General features: G+C 42.3%; 3 protein-coding genes across 9 annotated transcripts in view; 2 read left to right on the forward strand and 1 right to left on the reverse strand.

The window, feature by feature from the left end:
- Window positions 1–2,110, forward strand: part of niban2a (niban apoptosis regulator 2a) — a 38,328-nt gene extending 36,218 nt beyond the window's left edge. The window contains exons 15-16 of one of the 2 annotated variants that reach the window (XR_013629289.1): window positions 29–1,444; window positions 1,479–2,110. Coding sequence is in view for 1 of the 2 variants with exons in the window: in XM_058064257.2 (XP_057920240.2) it covers window positions 29–816 (788 nt within the window). In the remaining variant the exon portion in view is untranslated. Of the gene's footprint in view, window positions 1–28 lie in introns of both variants that reach the window. The other variant, XM_058064257.2, reaches the window with a different exon arrangement.
- A 1,046-nt stretch (window positions 2,111–3,156) lies between these two features.
- taf1c (TATA-box binding protein associated factor, RNA polymerase I subunit C) lies at window positions 3,157–21,271 on the forward strand. Of its 5 annotated transcripts, XR_013629290.1 has the most exons (17): window positions 3,157–3,656; window positions 3,927–4,038; window positions 4,903–4,952; window positions 5,058–5,153; window positions 5,854–5,921; window positions 6,000–6,247; window positions 7,350–7,481; window positions 7,563–7,680; window positions 7,738–7,809; window positions 7,875–8,010; window positions 9,098–9,226; window positions 9,449–9,647; window positions 9,741–9,878; window positions 11,213–12,606; window positions 14,483–14,872; window positions 20,095–20,380; window positions 21,152–21,271. XR_013629290.1 is itself a non-coding variant. In XM_058054889.2 (15 exons), the coding sequence occupies exons 1-15, from the start codon at window positions 3,540–3,542 to the stop codon at window positions 14,666–14,668; spliced, it is 3,195 nt and encodes a 1,064-aa protein (XP_057910872.2). In that variant the 5' UTR covers window positions 3,157–3,539; the 3' UTR covers window positions 14,669–15,748. The 5 variants fall into 5 exon arrangements, 2 of the variants coding, with proteins under 2 accessions (XP_057910872.2, XP_057910903.2); XR_009120052.2 differs by lacking the exon at window positions 20,095–20,380 and having other exon boundaries at window positions 21,152–21,200; XR_013629291.1 differs by lacking the exon at window positions 21,152–21,271 and having other exon boundaries at window positions 20,095–20,401.
- Window positions 17,147–24,208, reverse strand: ccng2 (cyclin G2). 2 transcript variants are annotated; one of them, XM_058054981.2, is made up of 8 exons: window positions 24,075–24,208; window positions 23,127–23,254; window positions 22,521–22,655; window positions 22,194–22,444; window positions 20,280–20,358; window positions 20,089–20,187; window positions 19,571–19,773; window positions 17,147–18,201 (listed from the first exon to the last, which is right to left on the reverse strand). In XM_058054981.2, the coding sequence occupies exons 2-8, from the start codon at window positions 23,229–23,231 to the stop codon at window positions 18,069–18,071; spliced, it is 1,005 nt and encodes a 334-aa protein (XP_057910964.2). In that variant the 5' UTR covers window positions 23,232–23,254; window positions 24,075–24,208; the 3' UTR covers window positions 17,147–18,068. The 2 variants fall into 2 exon arrangements, with proteins under 2 accessions (XP_057910964.2, XP_057910948.2); XM_058054965.2 differs by having other exon boundaries at window positions 22,521–22,658.
- Between the last annotated feature and the right edge of the window lie 146 nt (window positions 24,209–24,354).

The raw sequence follows: 24,354 nt of genomic DNA on the forward strand, positions 1-24,354 counted from the left end.
GCATGACTTTGTATGTGTGTGTTTGTAGCTGTGAAGGAGGCTGCCGTCCAGAGGAGGCACAACCTCTACAGGGACAGCATTGTGATGACCAACAGCGACCCCAACCTCCATCTACTGGGGGAAAACTCACCGGTGGACTGGGCCGCCAAATTCTGTAGCGAGGAGACCGAGGGTTCCAACAGCAGTGGGGAGGATGGAGGTTCGGGTAAACGACGCAAGCAGGTGGTGTCCATGATCCAGTTGGATGGAGTACCTCTGCCGTATGAGTCATGTTTGGAGGTTCCCGGGGTGGAACTCATCCCGGAAGAGGGCTCTGGTGCATCCAATGCGGAGGAGGACGACGAACCCAATGTGGACCCGTGCAAGGAGCCCAAGTCTCCTGATAGTGTGGAGGAAATCCGAGATCTCATCAATCCTGTGGTGGAAGTGGTGCTACCGGACGACGCCCACGGCGACACCACCAACGGTACGGTCAGCCCGGACGACGACGTGCAGGAGGAGGTGAGCCACGTCACCACCGTCGTGGAAGATGTCCCGCATGACAGGAGATCTCCGCGCTCGCTCCTTCGGCAGCTGGTGGGAAACAGGAACCAGGAAGCCGAGAAGGAGGAAGCGGCCATTAAAAGCGCCATCGAGGAGATAGATTTAGCGGTACAGGAAGGCGACGGCAAACAAACTGCAGCGTCTCCTTCCGTGTCGCCATCACAGCCTCCATTGGCGACAGACTCCAGCCCACGTGAGGAGGCAGTCAGAAAGAGTCTGAATGGGGAGGACACCGTCATCGATGCTGTAGAGGTGGAAGTGGTCGTAGCGTAGGAGATTTTGCTGACTTTGATGTATGTATGATGTTGCTTTGTTGACGTTGCACACTTGAAGACCAATTGTATGCTGGAGATACGTTCTTACTCTCTTTAATAATTATCATGCAAGCTTCTTTCCTATTTCATATACGACACTGAACACACCACATTTTTATAATAATCTGGACCTGACTGCGGGATACATTAAACATTAACAATAAGCAAGACAGTTATTATACAGTATAATAATTGTTTACAGTCCATCAGCAAGGGGTGCCATCATAGTTGGATTGCTATGTCTTTTAACTGCTACAGTTTTTCAAACTAGTCTATATTTTTGTAAGTGTGTTTTTTTTTTTATTTATACCGTAGTCTGTATTCCAGTGTCTTAACAAGGTATCTTCACGGAACGTCAAACAGATGGTCCTCCGGTTACACTGTACACAGAGCACATGAAAGGTGCATAAAATATAGCAATAAGATTAAATACAGGGATTAAGTATGCTGGATCTCCTTGTAACAGCGCACTGAATCCATGACCCCTCTTTATCCTTAATGATGGGGGCAACAGTGAACCAGGGCGGCCAATAGGAGGTTTTTATGGTTTACAGGCTAACATTTTGTTGTAAACCGAGGACCACTTTGTAGGTGTTTCTATGAGCATATAATCGCAAGTAGGAGACATAAAGCTGAAGATTTGTGGCTTCCAGCAGTGTTCAAATCTCACTTTGATATTTGCCCAGCTTCAAACGTTGGAGGTGTTTTCTTAAGCACGTTTTCTTATATCACCTTTCTTCCTAAGCGTCAATTTTTTCTCCCATCAAATTGTTACTGTGAGCTGTAATTGTACGTACACAATTTTACATTTAGATCAGTTGGATGGAGGAAAAGTCACATGGAGGTTTTCCTTCCCTAGCGCACCCCCGGAGACGTTTTCAGCCCTAATCCCGTTTTTTTTCCACCTGAAAATGTTTGGACTTTGATGCATTGTGACATTTTTCTAAACTTTAGGAATATAAATACGATAGAAAAGCAATCTCCTCCAGCAGTTGTATCTTAAATGTTGAGAAGAGAGTTGCAAATCCTTCTCACTTTTTTAAAATAGTTCATGGTTAGTTGTAAAAACACATACATTTCTCCAGTTTTAGACTTTTTAATCCATATCTTAAATAAAGTACGGTTTTAAGCACAGCAACCCCCGTTTTATTTATTCTGAACACATGCGTGATTGTGCTTCCCAGATATGTCATGTTTTTTGTCATCTTGATCTATGTATGAACATTTACTGCTTAATAAAGTTATTTCATCAACGATGCGTCATTTAATCATATTTTGGTCTTTTTGTTTTTAATTGTACAGTACCTTGCTTGGAAAATTCCAAATTAAATTCAAATGTGTTTTTGGTTTTGTATTTGTTTACAAACTGAATGTATTACAAAACATTGGAATGTTCAATGTTTTTTCTTAAAGAAGCAGTACCACATTATGGGCCATACTGCAAATTTTGGTAACCGTTTAAACACAGGTCTCGTATTACCGAGAATGATACTTTTTACTTTCAAAAATTCCAAAGTTCAATGAATAAGTTGCCGCTGTGGCGTCGTCGCCAACGCCATGGAATAGCAAGCTTTTTATTGCACACAATAATGGCTACGGTCGGCCGTAACCACACCACCAACTCCACCAGTGCTTCTTTCCTGGTTCCCCTGAGCGACACGCCTGTACCCCTGGTGCATTCAGGGCCACCCGAAACCGTCAGACATTCTGGATTACAACGTGCCAACAAGAACAAATACAATATGTCGCTACAATATGTTAGGCAAACAAAACATTTTACCAAATATAAAAATACATATACAACACAAATAAAAATGCAACGGTAGCGACAAAGTAACAAAATGATGCCCTTTTATTATATGCAATTTTTTGCAAACTAAAGTCAATAGTCCATAATAACGCTACAAAAGCAAACATATCGAAATACAGGAATGAAAGGCATTTTAAATGTAAACTAAAAAAGGTGTTAGTATGGACATGAAGGAAATACGTATTGGTTATTAAACGCAGACAATGTGGGTATTTACAAATATGTCCATTACAGATAGAAACTGTAAGCCAGCACACTTCATTTTACTAAAACGCAGCCCGGATGTTGCACTCAATACGCCCCAAATGGTAGATGTACAGCGATAGCGCCTAATTTACGAGTATTTATTCTATTGGGTGCTATTTCTGTATACATTATTGTTTTTTTTACTTTTTACGTTCAATTTAAAAAAACAAAAAACACTAGGAGATGGTGTTATGATCGTCATTTCCGGTAAGTGCGCCATGACGGTTACGGTTTGAGACAGTACTCCGCCGTCAAAAATTCACGCCGCTGGAATTAAGTACGCAGTCATAGTATACTTAAAGTGTAAGTACGGAAGTGCGTGAGTGGAAAGAATGTTTGAACCGGAAGTGGAGAGGAACCGGTTCCGGATAAGTTCCTAAACGCACACGCGCTGACCATGCTTCACGGAATTTCAGACAATATTGAAGCAGTTGAAACGGTTGGGTTTTTTTTAAATATATAATTTGTGTACCGTAATAGACTGACGACATGTCATGACAATTCGAAGGGGGGGAAAGCTTGTTTACTGTATATAGCTTTAGTTGAGTCTGAGGACCAACATGTCCAGACTTGTTCCCTGGGACACCGAGGGACCACCGGATGTCTTTGTAATAATTTAAACAAAAATGGACTACGAGTTCCCCCGGCAGCTTTTCTCTTCATTCTACAACTGTGGACCAGCAGACTCGACGCTGAAACACTGTGCTGGACATTGGGGCAGCTATGATCGGGTCAGACTTAAGGTAGGTCTCTGCTAATGTTTATTTCAATGTTGAAAGCCTTACATGGAAACTACTGTAAGCATTGCACGCTAATTCTTTTAATGTCATCGTGTGAGTTGTCGGAATTACTTTAAAGTAGCAGCTAACACTGCTAGGTATTGTTGTCATTCTTGTTGCACTGCATTCTATATTGACAGCTGTACCTAAGATAGGAAAAGTCTTTTTGACTATTGGAGTGTTGATTGTTTCCATTATAATGTGTGTTTTTTTTGTTTCCTGTCATGGTTTCAGGGCGGTTCTGGATCACAAAACAACTGGACCTTTACACCCAGACATCATGTTAAAGGGGAGATATTGCATCACACCGAGCCGGTACCAATTCCACTCTTCAACCCCAAAAAATGTAAGTAACTGACAGCTGTGTTTGCTTCTCCTATTCACGACTTAAGCGATCGCTCCTCCTCGCCAGTTGTAGGTGATAACTGTCACCTTTTATATAATAACATCAGTGGACTCCAAAATAATCCACTAAATCAAAACGCACGGCAGGTTGCTAGATGTGTCGTTACTTTGATGGCTTCCACCATACTCACAAAAGAAGCCACAGAAGGAAAATAAAGACATGCACATACATCCTTGCTGTATTATGCAAGTTAGAAGATGACAACAAACTAGCCATTCACTAGCAATCCATGCCACAGGTCAAAAAATAGGCCCGCCCCCATGTAAGCATCATATTACGGTAGTTGTGTTCATTAATTCATTCATTAATTTTCTACCGCTTATCCTCACGAGGGCTGCGGGGATGCTGGAGCCCATCCCAGCTGTCTTCGGGCAAAAGGCGGGGTACACCCTGGACTGGTCGCCAGCCAATCACAGGGCACATATAGACAAACAACCATTCACACTCACATTCATACCTATGGACAATTTGGAGTCACTAATTAAACTAGCATGTTTTTGGAATGTGGGAGGAAACCGGAGTACCTCGGAGAAAACCCACACATGCACGGGGAGAACATGCAAACTCCACACAGAGATGGCCGAGGGTGGAATTGCACAAATCAAATCAGTTTGCATGTGTTGTGGTATTGTTGACCATCATTATTGCTAGTTTTGTTTGTGAGCTAATGATAGCAATTTACCAAAGTCTATCTACTAATGTTATTATGACTATCAATATCATAACCACTGCAAATGATGGTTTGACACCAATGAAAGGCAGGTAGAGTTCTTATATTATTTGTTTTTTATGTTAAATTTTCAGCTTTCCTTTGGTATTCAGCTCCTCCCGATCCGCAGGACTTCACTGAGCATGTGAGTGTGTACTTAGGTCCAACTCCAGGTCTTGGCTCCTACATGTTTCTTCATGAGCGCTTTTTTTCAACTTTTCTTAACAAAAAAAAATTTGTGTGTGTATAGATGCAGAACTTCTTCATTGATCATTGCCAAGACGCTTTTGGGTGCATGACTGAAATTCTGGGCGACCATATCTATTTGAAAAAGGGACCGAAAGGGGTAAGTTTTGCCTTCACCCTAGAAAGAAACTTTTTGGACTGAGGTAGGATGTTCAAAAACAACCAGGGAGGCTCAAGCCAACAGAGGCAGGTGATGGGATGTAATTATTCCGCTGATAAAACCGTTTGGAAAAAACCTCCCAAAACTGCCACCAAGACTGCATTTAGACCAGGTGATCTGCGTATCAACCAAGCTACATTGTTACACTGAAGAACTATGGAACTAGCAAAGTGACACCTTGCTGTGTTTTTGTTTTTGAATTTGGAAATGTTGCTATGTGAACTTCTAGGCAGGAAGTTCTGGTAATGCTTAAAAGGACCATAATACTGTAAGTAAGGCATGTTATCATGAATGTGTTACTAATTTAAACCCTTTTGGAGGTGTTTTAATAGCGGGCTTTCTAAGCAAACGGAATATAGGTGTGTTCCATTACGTTAAATAATTACCTGCCTCTTTTTAGCTGTTTGTTTATCTTTATACCTCGCAGGAAATAGAAACGTGTTCATGTTTCTGATAAGGATTGTGCATGGTTCCTCCTTCATCAACCTCTGCAGTTGATATAAAGCAAATAGCGAACTAGTACACAGTTTGACATAAGTCACTCCCACTTGTTTTGTTTGGTGACATGAAGGTGAATATATTATTATTATTTGGATGGAGGAAGTTACACAACGTTATGTTGCGCCTGCCTGTATTACAGCATCAACAAAGAAATGCTGGTCCCCCCCGGAAAATAAAACGCTTCATCAACATGCTGAATTTGCCAATGTGAGTGTCCAAATTCACAAACTTAATGTGAATCAAAAGAAAAAAACACTTGACTGATTAATGACATCACCTTTTCAGATGCCACCAGTCGTATTCCTCCAGGTCAGTGCAGGCGTACAGTGCCCTGCTGTCAGATGCCTTGCCAAATGTGCCGGTCGAGCTGCTGGGCTCTCTGTTGTACGAGGAGCTGACGGAGCAAAGAGACAGCCTGTTGTTTTCTGAAGCAGCCACAGGGGGCGCTCTTGACTTCATCCCCTTTTCTCATAGTGGGAGCTTTCAGCGAGGCTGCCTCATCTACCCTGGAAACCAAGGACGAGACCGCCTCAGTATCCTACCCCCCAAATCTTTGTTGTAACCTTTCCCCCTTCTATGACACCCTTGGCCAATAGCATTCATTTTAAGTAAATTTAAACATGTACATTTAATCCATGTGGTTGGTAATAGAACCCCTACTTTCCACTAATACACACATACTAAGAATTTACACCGACCTCCACAAGTCTATCCAACACTGCTGTGCTGCTGTTCTTGTATGAGGTGACAGTCTTGTCAGGATGCATGTTTGATGGTCCTTTATGCGGTATCAGATTACAATTGAATGCATCACATAATCAGTTCACAGTTCCACATGTCCAAAAGGAGTAGGAAGAAGCAAAGCTTATTAAATCCTACCCCTCCATCTGGTACTTTTACAATCAGTAACTGTTACATTTGTTCACTTCCTGCTTTCCATAATGCAGTTTAAGGTTTTTTTTTTTTTTTTTTATAATGTACCTCGTACTTTGGTACGAGGTACTGGTTCAAGACTCTTCATCCTTGTATTTAGCAAACATCAACTGCTTGTATTGTTTCTTGAATTGGCTCATCGTCGTGCATTGTTTGAGGTCCTTACTCAATCCATTCCATAGTTTGATTCCACATACTGAAATGCTATGGCTAGCATAACGTAGTCCTAGCATAGAAGTGTTTCAAATGTACTTCTTCCCTGAGATCATATTTCTCCTCTCTTGTAGAGAAGTATTGGATGACATTTTTAGCTAATTGGAAAAAGCGGTAGAAAATGAATGAATGAATGAATGGTTGTTTTTAGCCTTATGCATTATTTTAGCTGTTTGAAGATGAACTATATCAGCAAGTTGAAGTATTTGTGATTTTAGAAATAAGGAGTTAGTATGTTCTCTGTAGGCGGCATTATGAATTATCCTTACTGACCTTTTTTGCAGTACATTTAGGGAGTGAAGATTGCTTTTATAGTATAACAGCTTTTATAGTAAAACAAATGTTTTTGTTGGATGGAAATATAAATATATGTACAGGTGGTTCTAGGATGTTCCCTTCCTAGTAAGCTGCCTAACGTAGATTACAGATTGTATGAGGTGACAGTCTTGTCAGGATGCGTGTTTGATGGTCCTTAAAGCAGTACATCAGACTTCCACACGGTGGAGCTAGAGCACCGTAGAGACCGAGGATTCTCTGTCAACTCCAGCCTCAGCAAACCATTCAGCTTCCAACTGAAAGGTCCAATCAGACAAATAAGCTCTGCATCTCTGTTGAATGAATGTAAGGAATGGATGTCATTTACAAAAATGTCATTGAGGTGGGGGGGCACAGTTGTGTTTTGTAATCTGTGTGGGTCTGCAGGTTGCGTGGCAGTGAGATCCGATCACCTGTGTGGCATTTGGAGATGCAGCGAGAGAAACGAACCACAATTGCTGCAAGTCGTGAACACTAGAGAGGCCGCCACCTGTGTCAGCGTCAGGTGAGTCCATCTTGACACCAGCCAGGAATCCACTCTAACCTTTGCTGTGTGATTTAGTCCTCACGTTTTAGGTGAAGTTCTGGTGGCCAGTGAAAGTGGATCAGCTCACCTGTGGACTGTTGGGAAAGGGTGAGGAATTACTTGTGGCTTTGTCGATCTTGTATTGAGCTGATTTTATTTTTCTGCCCCGATAGGATCCAGAAGATTCATGACGATGATGGCAACCTGTACTTTAATGCCAAGTCGTCATGGCGATGGTGCGAGTTCTCTGCTCACCCTCGAGTGGTGTTGTACGCTGACAGGACTGGTGCCGAGCTGTGTGATATCAGGGTGAGAGTGAATAACGTTTGGTGTTGATGAAATAATATCATTTTAAATGTTGGTAATGGTAATGGTTTTATTTCATTTGAACATGCATCAGATTACAATTGAGTGCATCCCATAATCAGTTCACAGTTCCACATGTCCAAAAGGAGTAGGAAGAAGCAGAGCTTATTAAATCCTACCACTCCATCTGGTACTTTTACAATCAGTAACTGTTACATTTGTTCACTTCCTGCTTTCCATAATACAGTTTGAGTTTGTTTGTTTTTTTTTTAATAATGTACCTTGTACTGAAGTACAGAATGCAAAACCTGTCCTTGTCGGCAGAAAACCTGACACAGATATGAATTAATATCAAATATTTATACCAATATCGGCCAATATGATATTATTGGACATCCCTACTAGCAAGCGATGTTATTGGTTGTCCTTGACCCGCCTATGGTCCCTGTATTAAAAAAGCCATAGTCCCTGAAATGCTATGGCTTTTTAACGTAGTCCTAGCATAGAAGTGTTTCAAATGTACTTCTTCCCTGAGATCATATTTCTCCTCTCTAGAGAAGTATTGGATGACATTTTTAGCTAATTGGTTATTTTTAGCCTTATGCATTATTTTAGCTGTTTGAAGATGAACTATATCAGCAAGTTGAAGTATTTGTGATTTTTAGAAATTTAGAAATAAATTAGTAGGCGGCATTATGAATTATCCTTACTGACCTTTTTTGCAGTACATTTAGCGAGTGAAGATTGCTTTTATAGTATAACAGCTTTTATAGTAAAACAAATGTTTTTTGTTGGATGGAAATATAAATATATGTACAGGTGGTCCTAGGATGTTCCCTTCCTAGTAAGCTGCCTAATGTAGATTACATATTTATTGTACAAACAGAATGCAAAACCTTATATATATGTCCTTGTCGGCAGAAAACCTGATACGGATATGAATTAATATCAAATATTTATACCAATATCGGCCAATATGATATTATTGATCATCCCTACTAACAAGCGATGTTATTGGTTAACCTTGACCCGCCTATGGTCCCTGTTGCCCACATCCCTGCTCTTCATCTGACTTGTTCTGTCTCTCCAGGTGAGTCCCGCCTCCATCCACACTCTGTTTCGCATCAGCAACACCATAGAGTGTCGGAGTGGGGAGAGACTGATCTTCTGCAGATACCTAGGAGGCTCCCACCCCTTTCACCATATCTTCACAACTCAGGTACCTGTATTATCCAATATAGTAGACATAATAAGAGGCCATAAGCCATTCAATACACAAATAAGACCGGTGTGCATGTGTTGCTATGGATGTGTTCCCTGCAGAGAAGAATGACTGGACAGGAAGTCTGTACCCACCCCAACCTTTGAGGTGGCACAGGCGGGACCCGGCAACGTAGAAAACATTATAAAAGCGAAAGCTCATTTACAATTCTTCTCCTAGCACTCGGCCTACATCATGGACGAGCGATTCCCGTGCCTGCCCATGCTGAAGCTGGATCACATGATGCAGTTCCCACCCATGTTCTGTCACGTCCTTCCCGGGGTGTCCTCACCCGATCCAACCGGAGGTGGCGGTAGAACCACTAAGGTTTTTCTGGGTTCCCAGAGTTCTCAGGAAATCACACTGCTGCAATACTCAGGTTTGCCTTAAACTGGAGTTATAAACTGTTGGGGTTTCTGGGGTATTTATTAGGTGAGGTTATTTTGAACATATCGTATGTTTGCATCTGCAGGAGGCAGATTAGAGGCATGTGTCAGTCATGGTCCTCCTCAAGCTCTACTTCGGCCTTGTGACAGCCTCAAACATCTTCCTGTCCAGATCCCACACCGCATGGACACGGCGGCTAGCAGACTGTCTTCCCCTGCTGCAGGTATGGATGGGACACTGTCACACTTTGTGTGTGTGTGTGTGTGTGTGCTAATACAGACTTGAAAAAGAATAGAAATGGCTTTTTAAAGGAAAACTGCACTACTTTTGGAATTTTACCCATCGTCCACAAACCTTATGTGTGCATTGCAAAGCTATAAAATCAGAGAATGTAATTTATAGGGTTAATTTATCCAAACCCAAAAATGTAAACACAGCAGCGGTAGTGGCAGCTCCAATAATGTAGCTTTACCATTCGGTGGTGGCCTGAGGCTTTGTGAGAGCTGCAATGACGCACTGCGGTTGACGGTCTGGAGTGGCGAGGTGTCACTACGCCAGTAACATAGTTCTTTGGTGTAACAATGTTAAGGACAGGAAGTCACTGTGTAACTAGACATTAGTCATGTCACTAGCCACATATACACGGACCCAAATATTCCAATTGCATTCAGTTTATTTGTTCAAAAGGAAAGAATTGAACCTTTGTATACCCCTCATTCCGAAAGAAAAGTGCCAATCCGAATGAACATATAATCGGATTCACAGGGGTGGAATATTCCTTTCCCCAATCCGATTGAGGTATCTTGTACCCGCTCAAATGGAAAGTTGTCAGGGTGCGTTCTTCTTTGTCGTGTTTTTCTTCTTCTGTTGTTTTATTGTCGGTCGGCAAGCAGCTTTCGTGTGCATTACCGCTATCTGTGGAACAGAATCTACACCCTTCTATACTTTATTCAAAAGTCCAGTTTTTCTTTGAAAAGTATTTATATCTATATAAAACATGTCCCGAGTTTAATTCTAAAATATTAGCTAGATTGAATTTGATCTTTTCCTGTTTAAATTTATCCCGGGTGCGTTCTTTCAGCGCATGCTCAGATATGACGTAACACGCAGATCCAGATGTTCTTCAGTTTTAAAAATAGAGGCTAGCAATCGGCACTGGACTGCTGCGGTAAGTTTGTTTTTGATCCAAACAAAAATTTCAAGATTGGACGAACGAAAAACTGGCAATACGGAGTTATTCCAACAAGTGAAAGAAAAACTTGGGGAAGTCGGCATCATGTGATGTTGATGTTTACGCTTTACTGCACATGCCCCACTGAATCTTCTGTTTGATTATAGCGGCGCATGTCGACAAGAGATTGGAATATTCCTTTCCATGTATACCACTATTTTTGGAAAAGTCATTTGGAAAGATTCCACTGGGAAAGAGGAAAACTCCACATGTAAACGCGGCTATTGTTGTTGTTTCACACTGCTTAGCTACAACCAATTTTGACAGTAATGGCGTTAAAAGTATTCTACTTTGAAACGTATTTCTATTGTCACATTTATTTCCAGGGCTGACGTGTATCCAGGAGAGTGAAGGCAGCGTCCAAAGTCCAGAGTGCTTCTGTGTGCTCCAGCTAACGGAGGCAGGGGATGTTTTCTACCAGATCCTTGAGCCTGAGCGGTCAGACCCCGCTCCACCACCTGCCTCTGAGGACGAACCCCAGCCTCAACAAAGTGCCAAAGTCTGGACGTTGGACAATGGCACAAAATCAGGGAGAGATTCTTCTTCATCGCCCAATTTGGCACAGGCAGATTCTCAGTGGGCGGTGCCTGACACATCCAGCGATGAGGACTTCATCGGACAAACTCAGGATTCAGTGTTTCCCACTTTCATTGCGGAAACACCACAGAGGAAATTTCCAGATGATGCTTCCTCTGAAACTGGATCTGAGGAGTCGGAGACACAAGAGAAAGGCCATAAGCTGAGCAGGTTGAACCTCCAGGTACTAGTCAACGATGGTCCAGACGGAGAGGATGGGAAGGAGACCAACGATAAAGCTGATGATCCAGAGCAGCCAGACGGTAATCAGGAGACAACCAGCAACGTGACCCCTCCCGTCCAGCGGGCGCCAGTGAAGCCCAGTGAGGCGGCTGTCTCCTTGTGGAAACACTGGCTCCAGAAACTGATGCACATCAGCCACAAAAAGAAGCCACGCCCTCAACATCAGCATCATTTGGCGTTTAACTCATGTGGCCTCCTCCGCCTGTCCAGGGACAAAATGAAGGAATTATCTGAGGAGGTGACGAGCGTGAGACACCAGCTGATGGCGTGCATGTCCAACCGTTCGCTCCTAGTGAGAAGCTCCGCCCCATCAGACTCTACGGGTATTCTGCCATTTCCAGACCAGGTGGACACTGAAGCTTGGAAAGACGGGCTCAGCGAGCGCCTGACGCTCTCCTGGCAGGGCGAGGAGATGTGGCGAGCATGGTGGGAAGACCGGCTGGGCCTGAACAAGGACAAGAAGATGGACGCTCTCAGGAAGAAGAGGAGGAGAGCGAGGGAAGCGAAATGGGCCGCCGGACGACGACTTGACCTTTCTGGAAGTTTCACTTCATCTGTCAGCTACCAGTCGGATGTGGATAATTACTCCGACTTCACGGGCTGGTCCTCGGGAGCCAGCCAGGGAGCGCGCTCGGATACAGAAGAGGCCCAGATGTTCTCTCAGTCGGAGGACTTGATGCCAAGATCCAGGACACCCACCATCGTGCTGACAGAATCCACATTCCCTACGCCAACCACCACGCCTCCACATGGAAAAAATACCCAAGATAACCTGGGTACGCCCAGCACCCCGAGAGTCTTTACTGAGCTGAAGACCGTCCAGCTTGAATTCACCCCATCCAGTCTGAGGAGGAGCAAACGCCCCGGAGATGACTACCTCAGCTCTTTGTTTGGCTCACAGGTAACTACACGCTGGAATATGCTACCTTCATCGTCACATCCATAGCCAATTAGGAGTCTCCCAGATTTGGAGGGAATTGTGGGCTATCAAAGTAGTTCAGATTAGAAAAGTTCATCAAGTACTCTTGGTAATGGTAATGGTTTTATTTCATTTCAACATCAGATTACAATTGAGTGCATCCCATAATCAGTTCACAGTTCCACATGTCCAAAAGGAGTAGGAAGAAGCAGAGCTTATTAAATCCTACCCCTCCATCTGGTACTTTTACAATCAGTAACTGTTACATTTGTTCACTTCCTGCTTTCCATAATACTTTTTTTTTGTTTTTTTTAATAATGCACCTCGTACCGAAGTACAAGGTGATATGACCATCCAATGACATAATGTGTACCATAGTAAGTGTCAATATAGTGATATATATAGCACATCATGACTGGTTCAAGACCAGGGGTCTCAAACAAAAACAAAAAAAAACGCATTTATTAAAAACTGGAAAAAAAAATCAATAAAAAAAACTATCTTCAATGCTTTTGCTTCTGCTATACCCTACACTTTTTCAGTACTTTGGTTCCGGTTTTCCACACCAAAATATCTGATAAAAAAATTCCACTGTTCTCAAATATCTTAATTTTAATTTTTCTATACACAAAACAAGATAAAAAAAACAACAAATTAAGAATAAATACAATAAATCAATCATTCAGTAATAAGTAAAATAATAATAAAACAGCAAATAAGAAAAACGTAAGAAACCACATACAGTTGGTAGAGAAATTATTTTTTTCAGATTCAAATGTACAGTATTAAGTTATTTGACCTTTATCATGAACATTAATGAAACTTAATAATTTGACCCAATTAGCATGTTAGCATCGTACTCAGTTCCATCTGGGAGCAGCGTGGTAACTTTAACAACATGTTTGATGAGATGCTTTATCTTGACGTGTATTTTCCGTTTTATTCCAAATCATTTCCTGCATTTATTTGTACCCAGCGTCATAAGCCTTTAGCTTCATTGCTAATCCAAAGCAAAACAGGGCGGGGTAACAGGGTAGGGTAACAGTATGGGCGGGGCAAAATCATAATTAATTAATTGTGTCCGGTGTGCGTACAGCTTTAAGCTGTCATTTCAACATTAAACTTTGGTATCAAGGTGGGGGCCTCAAACTAGCGTCGCGAATTAGAGACCCCTGTTCAAGGCTCTTCATCGTTGTATTTAGCAAACCGTTGTGCATTGTTTGAGGTCCTTACTCAATCCATTCCATAGTTTGATTCCACATACTGAAATGCTATGGCTTTTTAACGTAGTCCTAGCATAGAAGTGTTTCAAATGTACTTCTTCCCTGAGATCATATTTCTCCTCTCTTGTAGAGAAGTATTGGATGACATTTTTAGCTAATTGGTTATTTTTAGCCTTATGCATTATTTTAGCTGTTTGAAGATGAACTATATCAGCAAGTTGAAGTATTTGTGATTTTAGAAATAAGGAGTTAGTATGTTCTCTGTAGGCGGCATTATGAATTATCCTGACTGACCTTTTTAGTATTGAAGATGAACTTACATAAATATATGTGTATGGTAACTTCATGTAAACTTACCTGATATCTTTACTCTGGAGCCAACAAGTTCCTATGCCGCTCTTTCCTCTCATATCTTTTTTCGAAGTCTGACACGGCAAGTATTAGCATGTTTACTTGTGAGCGCGTACTGTTTAGCACCCTTTCCACTCATTGGTCACTCATTGGTCACTCATTGGTCAGGCTGTCAATAATTGCCCCCATGTTGCATGTTCCTTTTAACATGTGGAAGAGGTGACTTGGCATCATGCATGAAATGACCACCGGCCTTACTTCCTTCCTCCCTGCCTTGTGTTCAGGACGGTCCCTTTCAGCATGACAGCTACTTCCTGGATGAGGGCGGCGAGGACCACTCACTTCCACCCATGGCCCACTCATCGCAGCACCACAGCTCCCAGCATCTGCCCCCCTCCCAGAGTTCACTGGGGCGGCCGTGGTCGAAGTTATCCCAACCCAAGAAAAAGAAAGCACGGATGGGGTTTTGATGTTGGATCCGTGTACAGACTTTTTTTTTCTGTTTCCAAGGACGTTGTGACATCTTGAAGACATTGCAACGGGATCTTAATATGCAGTGGAAAATCACATTTTATATTTTCAAGCAAACACTGGATTTAATCTTGGAGAGGATCCAATCATGGTTGGTGCCTGAGATGATCACGTGGTGGAAGAGGATGGAGTGCTGTACTCTGGTAGGACCAAGTCACATTTTTGTTACACTAAAAATCCTGAATTTAAATGTATGTGTGGCATATGGAAGACGAAGAACGTCCAAATAATTCATAATGCTGCTGGTTTCAACTGGGGACTGATAATTCACTTTGACTTCTTGGCTTGATAAGTGCTGTAAGACACACACACACACACACACACTATGCTACGCTACATTTACACGCACAAAACCAAAAAATACTCCTTTCCGTCTTTCCCATGCATTCATTTCTTGAAATACATCTAAAGGTACCTGTTTGTTTTTGCTCATAAACACATTCTAATGGGACTGTGTGAATGTAGCTGGTTGTGCCGCAATTCTGCTTCAGAGAATAAGAAAACGTAGCAGGAGGGTTACCAACTTTCAGACCCCCCCTAAGGTTATCTTTGTCAAAAAAGCAACTCAGGACAAATTTAGTGACTTTTTCTGGTCTTGTTGATAGAACACATACGGAGACTAACGTGAAGGCCCATAATGCTCTTCTCAACGAGCAGCGGGTCCTTCTGAAAGCACTGTCATTTGCTAAGATATCTGAACAAATGTCCCCTAGACCTCACTTTGGACAGATTTACAGATACTTTAGGTGCCAGCAGTTCATCAGGTTCAGGTGGACCTGGTGTTACCTTCTACATACCGTCTGGATTGAGTAGTTTGACAGCTGAGTAATTGTCTGACGTCTGGAATCAAAGTTCCACCTCGGCACACCTAGACTCTAGACTGCAGTTTGTCTTACGACCATGATGCAGGTCTGATGCAGGTTCATGTCCTTAACAACGTTGGGGTTATAGTGAAACAACAAAACAAACATTGTGCCTCTTGGGACAGAACAGGATTGCAAGTAGTTGTTGGAGAAATGCTGCTGTTCCTCCTCGCTCTGATTGGCTCTGTGCGTGTGCAACACAACATGCAATCAGTACCGAGTAATCTCTCCTTTATGGCAATTAATTGTGGCCTCCTTATTTACATTGTAATACGTATGAATAAAAGTACATATTTTAACATTAGAGCCCTCTAGACATGAAATAACAACCCTATATTTTCTTATATAATAAAGAGAAAATAAGACAAGACTCATGTGTGTTGCTGTAAATGTGTTCTGTTGTTAGGGGAGCAAAGTGGTGGGCGGACAGGAAGTGACGTCAGCTGCAACAGTAGCCCATGTTAGGGATTATGCCTGCAATAAAAGCCTTGTTGTTCAGGCGATCAAATCTGGTGCTTGTGTGTCTCACCAAACGTTACCGTCACATTACTGACACCTAGTGATTAGTGTAGAATACTACATATAATCGCTATGTCTTTAAATGTGCCTTATACTTGGATATTAGTTCATTTTTATGCTCGAAAATGCTTTATTTAGGGGGAAAAAATGTAACCTTGTAACCTTGAGTTATCAGGCTTCAAGGTGAGTCCTAAAAATAACCCAGCAGTTGTAAGTCGTCTAAAAACTATTGAAGCAAAGAAAGCATAACACAACATCTTAGCTTCCTAGCTACACTAAACAGGCAAAACAGGATTTAAAGAAAATACGGATCGTACTCCTACGTCATATTTACACGAGTTGTACAAACAATTGCAGCGTTGCAGGCTGGGAGGTGTTTTTCAAAAACTTAGTCATGGAACGTGAATATTTTTGACACACATCCGTATGAATATGCCATGGTAAATGTTCCGCCTCTTTTGCAACCCTGACATCAGTACTTGCGTCATCTTGTACATCATGTTGCCGTGACTCAATATGAGCTGCTGTTGGCTGAAACTCTCCTCTATGGAAAACTGTAGTACTGTACTTTCTGTAGCAATTGCATCTGAATGCTGAAGATGTGTAAATACATGTGCATTCCTGAACAAAATGTAGTATAGCCAGATTTTCTATTGAGTGTGTGATCCAACACGGATAACGGAGTACAAAATCAGGCAAGTCCAAATCTACGTTATTCTAAAGACTGGAGCCATCAGGAGGTGAGGACAGTGGGAAATGACATGAAAATGAATACAGTAGCAGGCTGGGGATAAATAGATGATGCACTGCTGTCCACTTTTATCACTGAAAAATCAGTGTGGGTGTACATTGATATTTTTTATTTTGTATTAAAAAATATATGAAGCCAGTATTTTTTGAAAGTGCTACAAATGGACCCCAGTCCACATTTTGGACACCAATGTAGCCGAACCTTAACAATTGCAGGTGCAGCATCTTTCAGTTTCATTTATTTGCAGTGGAACATTACCAAAATAAAAAGAAAAGAGACAGATAACAGTTTAAAAATAATATTTTTATAAGATTTTTTCCCGCACAAGTGACAAAATAATAAATTAACTTAATATCTACAAAAAACTATTAACATTTTTTTATACATCATTTACATTTTTGTGTGCATTTTTTGTGTTATACATATTTTTTTGTACTTTTTTTTCACATTCTTTTTGGACAATGTCAGAGCTACATCTTAAAATTGGCAACTTTTAACTCGTACAAACACACGCATTAGCACAAACACAACACGCTCATCAGATTATTCAACAATGTTTTTTTTTTTTGACCCTGCTTTGAGCAGGAGCAACCTCGGAAGAAACCCAACAAAAATGTTCATCGACATTTGTCACACGTTCGTCCCAAAGTCATGCGTTCAGTCTTGAATTCTAAAGTGTGCAAATGAAACAAACCGGGAAGGTGAAGAGCAGCTGCAGTTGCTGGATGTTTAGTCACATCCTCCTTTCCATCTTTTACCATTCAAATGCTGAAAAATTAATTTCAGGAAATTATTCATGATGTATTGCCAAAAATGTTTTTGTTCCGCTTTCATCTGACATCCTTGCGGTGAGGTGGACGTACGTACATAGCAAGACCCGAGCAGACTTGCATCATGTCCAGATGACCTCAACTGTAGCTGCCTTCTTCTTCTGGGATCAGTAAACGGATTAATAACAGTCAACACAACTCTCTGTTCAATAAATGCCATACTTTGGCAAATCAACCTTCCTAAAGACAACTGGAAGGTTTCCGTTGTTGTTGTGGCACCCTAACCAAGTTGTCTTGGAATGCGACATTGCACCATGCACCGACGACACGTCTACAAAAAAAAAAAAGCATATCTTCAGCTGCCACATGTTGTGCGTTCAGGTCGAGTACAGGAGCTTATTAGAAAATAAATTAAAAGACGTCGCTGGCGGAGGCATCAGGCGTTGAGGTATTGGCGGCGTTTTTGGCGGCGGAGGTGCTCCGGAAAGAAGGGTCCTTCTGCGTCGCTGCCCAGGGAGCTGCTGAGGGACTCCTCGCCTGAACTCATCATGTCCTCGCAGGAGTCCTCACTGTCAGCGAAAGGGAACATGTTTGATGAGTTAAAAGTGCAAAGTCATTGCAAACCAAATGAGAGAGACAGACGAGCTACATTCACTGATTATGACGTGTTTCCGAGCTAGTGCCAAAAGTATGTGTGGCCATCGCCAATAACTAATGTGTGATGGGCACCACGTCCATATTCCAACAGTAGGAACTTCCCCAAGCCATCCGGTGTGGCTTTAAGCAGCCTTGTGTGACGTCACGGAAACCGGAGTCAGTGGGACGTGACCGCTGACTCGCAAACGTCCTGTCATGCAACACCAGGAGATACGAGAGGCCCCCAACAGGGCGGGGCCTGTCACGTATGTGTTACGTAGTATGTGTGTTGTAACAGTTGCCCTGGAATGCAAGTGCAACGAAAACAACTCACTTTGACAGAAAAAATAAGATTGAGCGTGGGTTTCTCTTTTGTTTTCACATGAGGAGTGTTACTGAGGAGGTGGTTTCCTTTTGACGGGACGTGCTGCCACATGACTACCACATGACTACCACCTCATACGACCCAACCCATAGGCTTGCTTGTTGACGTTTTATAGCCCATGACAAATCAGAGTGACTCAAGACATTTAACCACGACTGTAAGACATTGTTGCTAAGTAACGGGCAGATCATTGTTGTTTTTCTATGAATTCAGTCCAACTTGTTTTGTTGTATTACGGTATGTACGTTTTATGTCCATACGTTAGGGGGGCAAACTCAAGTCAAAATTACACCCGCAAGGCATGCTGGGTATCTGGTACGCTCTCCCATGTTGAATATGAATATGTTGAGGAGGTCGCGAGGGGAGTCGATGTACTCGATGTTTTATTGTTCATAGGTCATCACTACCCAGCATGACTTGTGGGCACTTGTAAATAACACTAAGTATGTCTCTTTGATGACCACCCATATATGGACACCCCCGAAGCAAAAAGCTTGGCCACCCATGCCTTAGGGGCACCGTGTATATTTTATCTCGTTAGCATCTTAGTCGTCCATTCATTCATTCATTTTCCACCTCACGAGAGTCGCGTGGGGTGCTGGAGCCTATCCCAGCTGTCTTTGGGCGAGATGCGGGGTACACCCTGGACTGGTGGCCAGCCAATCACAGGGCACATATAGACAAACAACCATTCACACTCACATTCATACCTATGGACAATTTGGAGTCACCAATTAACCTAGCATGTTTTTGGAAACCGGAGTATCCGGAGAAAACTCATGCATTCAAACTCCACACAGAGATGGCCGAGGGTGGAATTGAACCCTGGTCTCCTAGCTGTGCGCTACCCACTAGTTGTCCAGATATTGCTAAAGTAGGAACGAGGGCCCAAGGAGACATAAATCAAGTGTCCTCACCTCTCGCTCTCGTCCCAGCAGCACTCGGGGATGGTGGGTAGTTCGGGTACACTGCGGTAGCTGCTGTGGAGGTTCTGGGCGGTCCGGCGGGACACGACCCACTGCAGTTTCCTGTGATTGGGTTTGCTGCACTCTGGCGAGTCGTAGTCCGACAAACACTGGGCAACTTGACCGCGCCACAGCAGGAGGTCAGCGTCTGCAATCTGAAACCAAACAAAGACACCAAAGTGTTAATCTGTTTGGCCCGCATACACCATGCGCCGCTGCGTTGCAGAGTGGTTTCTCTTTCTAGGTCACAAGGGTAAAAAACAAGCACTGTGTTTAGGTTTGAAACCTGATCGGCTGCCCGTGGGGGTGCGATGATGCAAGTAACGTTATTTCAAAGCACAGCCAAAGCCTGGCTTTTACCTAGCATATATATAAACTATTTATCCGACATATGACAGTTGATTGACAGGGACGTCGTCATGCTACGCCTTCATCCGTGAGAGTGAAGTCCTGCTGCAGTGTTTGCTTACCTTCAGGTGCCTCTGGATGTGGCGAGCTATTTCCAGCATGTCCTCAGAGTGAATGGCTTCAATCTCCCGCCTCAAGAGAGACAATGCTAGGACGGAGGGCTGGGTGGACAAACAAATGACGATTCGGTGAGCCAAGACAGGGGGCAGGAAATGGAATGACGGTGACACTGAACCCTGCTGTGAATGCCTACCTTCGCTTTGGAGAAGGAGATCCGGCACAGACAGGCTTTGAGCTGAGCCTCCAGCTTCTCCAAGCTAAGCATCTTCTTCCTATTCACACAGACACACAAAGGTCAGTCCTATGTTTCCTATAAGTATTAAGTATTTGCACACAATAATAATAGTATTTCCATAATGCCTCATATTAACTCTCTAACAAGATCTCAGTGTATAGACTGGTTATATATCTCATCTCGTTTCATATTATCTACGTACTGTATTGTATATAACTCTGGGAAAAACTGTTGATTTTTGTTAATACTTTGGTTGTTTATATAGTTTATTTTTCTATATTGTGTATTTTGTACTGCTTAACTGACTCTGTACTCTTGCTGCTGTGCAATACAAATTTCCCCACTGAGGGACGAATAAAGGCATATCTTAATCTTAATAAAAAAAAAAACCCATAATAATAATAATCACAGATCCAAATCGAATGCACAAACAAATATTCCTGCAAAACCCAAAGTGACCCACGAGTGGTTATGCAAGTGTGAACAGCCGTCAGCAACAAATCTTATCAGTGCACTTCAGCCAGACGCAGCTGTCTGATAGTTTGGCAGCGGGCCCAAAAACTACGCACACAAACAACCCGGAGTGCGGCGGACAAGCAGCGGCCAGCAAAAACAATGAGGCGTTGTAGACGCTGGCAGCAAAAAACGTTGACCGACTGTTGAATTTGCAGATGACATGTCTGCGGCCATAGAAAGGCTCAACATGCAGAGAAAATATGTCTAGTCTGTCCACAAAATATGCCAAGTGTTTCAAAAGTTCAATTCAATATTCATTTTGTCTTTATTATTATTTGATATTTATATCTGTGTGTGTGTCCTTTTCATTTCAGATGTGTCAGATACGGAGCTGCAGTCTGTGTTGCATTCGAGGACCACCCCAAATGGTGAAAAATTGAGTATCTGCGAGTATCTAAATAAAAGCTTACACTTCTATATTCATGCAAAACAATATCGTTTATACTAATGTATAACCCACAAGGCATGCTGGGTAACTGAGTAACTGCGAGTAAATAGAAGCTTACACTCAGTCATGCAAAACAATATCATTTATACTAATGTATAACCCACAAGGCATGCTGGGTAACTGAGTAATTGAGTATCTGCAAGTATCTAAATAAAAGCTTACACTTCTATATTCATGCAAAACAATATCGTTTATACTAATGTATAACCCACAAGGCATGCTTGGTAACTGAGTAACTGCGAGTATCTAAATAGAAGCTTACACTCTTATATTCATGCAAAACAATATTGTTTATACTAATGTATAACCCACAAGGCATGCTGGGTAACTGATTGAGTATCTACGAGTATCTAAATAGAAGCTTACACTCTTATATTCATGCAAAACAATATCGTTTATACTAATGTATAACCCACAAGGCATGCTGGGTAACTGAGTAACTGCGAGTATCTAAATAGAAGCTTACACTCTTATATTCATGCAAAACAATATCGTTTATACTAATGTATAACCCACAAGGCATGCTGGGTCACTTCCTGTCGGGGAAATGCAGTGTGCTACCCAGCATTCCTTGCGGGTTACAAATGCGTATAAGATGGTAGCGTTTTGCATGTATATTAGTGTGTGAGCATCTATTTGGGAGCGGTTTTGGTTTTTGGTTGCACCGTGAGCAAGGCAGGGATGGTCGGTTTGTGATGTCCGAGTAACGGTGTAAATATCAAGTATCACTGCATATAAGAATACTTCCTCAATTAAGTTGAAATGAGATTTACATGCACAAAATGGCGGGTTTCTTGACAAGTTTGAAATGTTTTTATCAAAACCTGCAAATTAGCGGTGTTGCTAATGCCGAGTCCCAAATATGCAGGGTTCCACAGTGTTTCACAGTATTTTGCGGTCATTCTCACCTCTCTGTGGAGTGAGACAGCGTGATCTGATGGTACAAGTGCAGAAAGGTTAAGGCAGTGACACATTTGGACGTGAAGTCCAGCTTCTCCGTGATGATCTTCTCCATGCGGCCGAGGTCGGACACGGTGAACCTGCACTGTCCGATGCGGATGAGCTCGTCCGTGGGTGTGAGGTTGCACTCCTCCTCCGTCACTTTTGCAGCCAAGTGGAGACAGCTGAGACTGACGCAGGACAAGTGTTTCGGTTGGATCTGAAAAAAGGAGGACACGCTATTGAACACAACGCAGACTGTTAAAAGCAGCCATCAAAATGTAAGGACTGTGTACCCTCATCATGGCCAAGAATCTGTCCAGCAGGTTTACAGCCAGGACGAAGGTCTGCGTGGTGTAGCCAAAGAAGCTGGTCAGACTCCACAGGTCCTCCACTTTGGCATCTCTGCACTTGGCAGAGATCCGCCCATCCTTCTAGAAAAATAAAAATACATGCCATCAGTTTATATGACAAGCTTTTTGGGACTGGTACCAAGACTAGTACTATACACAAAAACATCTGGAGTCACACTGATGCTTCGTGCCCAACTATGCAAATTAGATGATGTCATCTATCCCCCCTCAACGCAATGCCACATATCGATTGTAGTCCAACATAGGCAACATCAATAATACATGTACATACGTATATACTGTGCAACAGTTTTGCACCTATTTTATACTATTCTCTGTTTCAAGGGCAGATGGGCTACCCCACATTCTCTTATTGGTATTTGTATCCTCTCTCCATCACAATATCATGTGCTTCTCTCCATTCAACCCAACTTAAGTGTTAGTTTTGTGTTGGTTCTTGTGGTTTTTTTTTGTAGTTGTGGTTCTCTACCCCTGTAGAGACATGCTGAATGGTGGTCCCAAACAAATAAGTAAATGGTGTGGACTCACCTGATTAGTGGACTCAATGAGACTTAGGCCAGTCTCCTTGGGGAGATAATAGACCTCCTGGTCATAATTCACCCTCAGCTCCTTCATCAGTTTGAAGGCATCCATGTCTCAGCTGGCTTGTCTTCTCACTACAACAAAAAAACAAGCATCTTGTTTTTATTCTATTTGTTGTATAATTATAAGGGATAAGCCATACTACTGTATATCTGTAATCATCCTTACATGTCCTTACATGAAAATACTAATCTGTACGTGTACCCCCCAGGCTGAGAACCATTACTGTACAATACAAGCCCGGCCCACTTCCCTCAGCTGGACTACGGTGTCAGATTTCCACTGGTAAACGCCTTCTTTGCCCCCGACGGAAAAAAACAACTGCTTTTTGATGGCCCAATTAGATGATTAATCCCACACAAACATATTTATCATTTTTATTCATTTTTTGTTACATTTAAATGACAGTAACCAAGTGTGCTAGCGTCGAATACAGCTAGCTAGCTAGCTTTAAAATCCTCTCTTAAGAGCGGGGGAGGGGATGTTTTTCACAGTCCTCAAACCAAACAGAAAGCCTGCACGGTTAAAAACCACATAAAAAAACATACATTTACACATCATGGAACAGCACCTATATAATATGCATGCCATTTTTTATACGTACTGTCGTGGTTAAAAAAATGTATCTCGGACAGAGCAGGATGCCAAGATACCAAAAGAAGACAAGAAAAATAGCCAGACAGTGTTAACGGGGTAATAATTCACGCGAACCGTTAGGAAATTACTGTTTATTATCCTGGAACAATATACATTATCAGGAAATGTTGCTAAATGCCACTGTTGCCTATTTTTTTATCCTCCGTCGATTTACATAGAGAAAGAAACCAAGAGGAAATTCGCGCAGTATTACTCTAATACTACTAATTCCGATCAATAGTCAGGAGTGATCCTTACCTGTTAAGGCAAATTAGATCCACATATCTGATGTATTCCTTCTGGGTGTCCGTAAACTCCTTTCTCCTTTTTCTCTTTTGTTGATGTTGCTAACATATACGCCCACTTAGTGACGTCACAGCGGGGGCGTGTCGTGAGAATAGAAATTGCTTCTGGTCTACAAGAACAGTTTTATCTGAGTACATAAGCTCATCATATATATTACAACTTGAATATAATGTACTACCAATTCAGGGAAATGTAACACTGGAATTTAAATACGACCGACACTGGAGAAAAG

The sequence above is a fragment of the Doryrhamphus excisus genome, linkage group LG10 (genome assembly GCF_037039965.1).
Source record: "Doryrhamphus excisus strain RoL-2023G ecotype Guam linkage group LG10, RoL_Dexc_Guam_v1.1, whole genome shotgun sequence".
Classification (NCBI taxonomy): Eukaryota; Metazoa; Chordata; class Actinopteri; order Syngnathiformes; family Syngnathidae; genus Doryrhamphus; species Doryrhamphus excisus.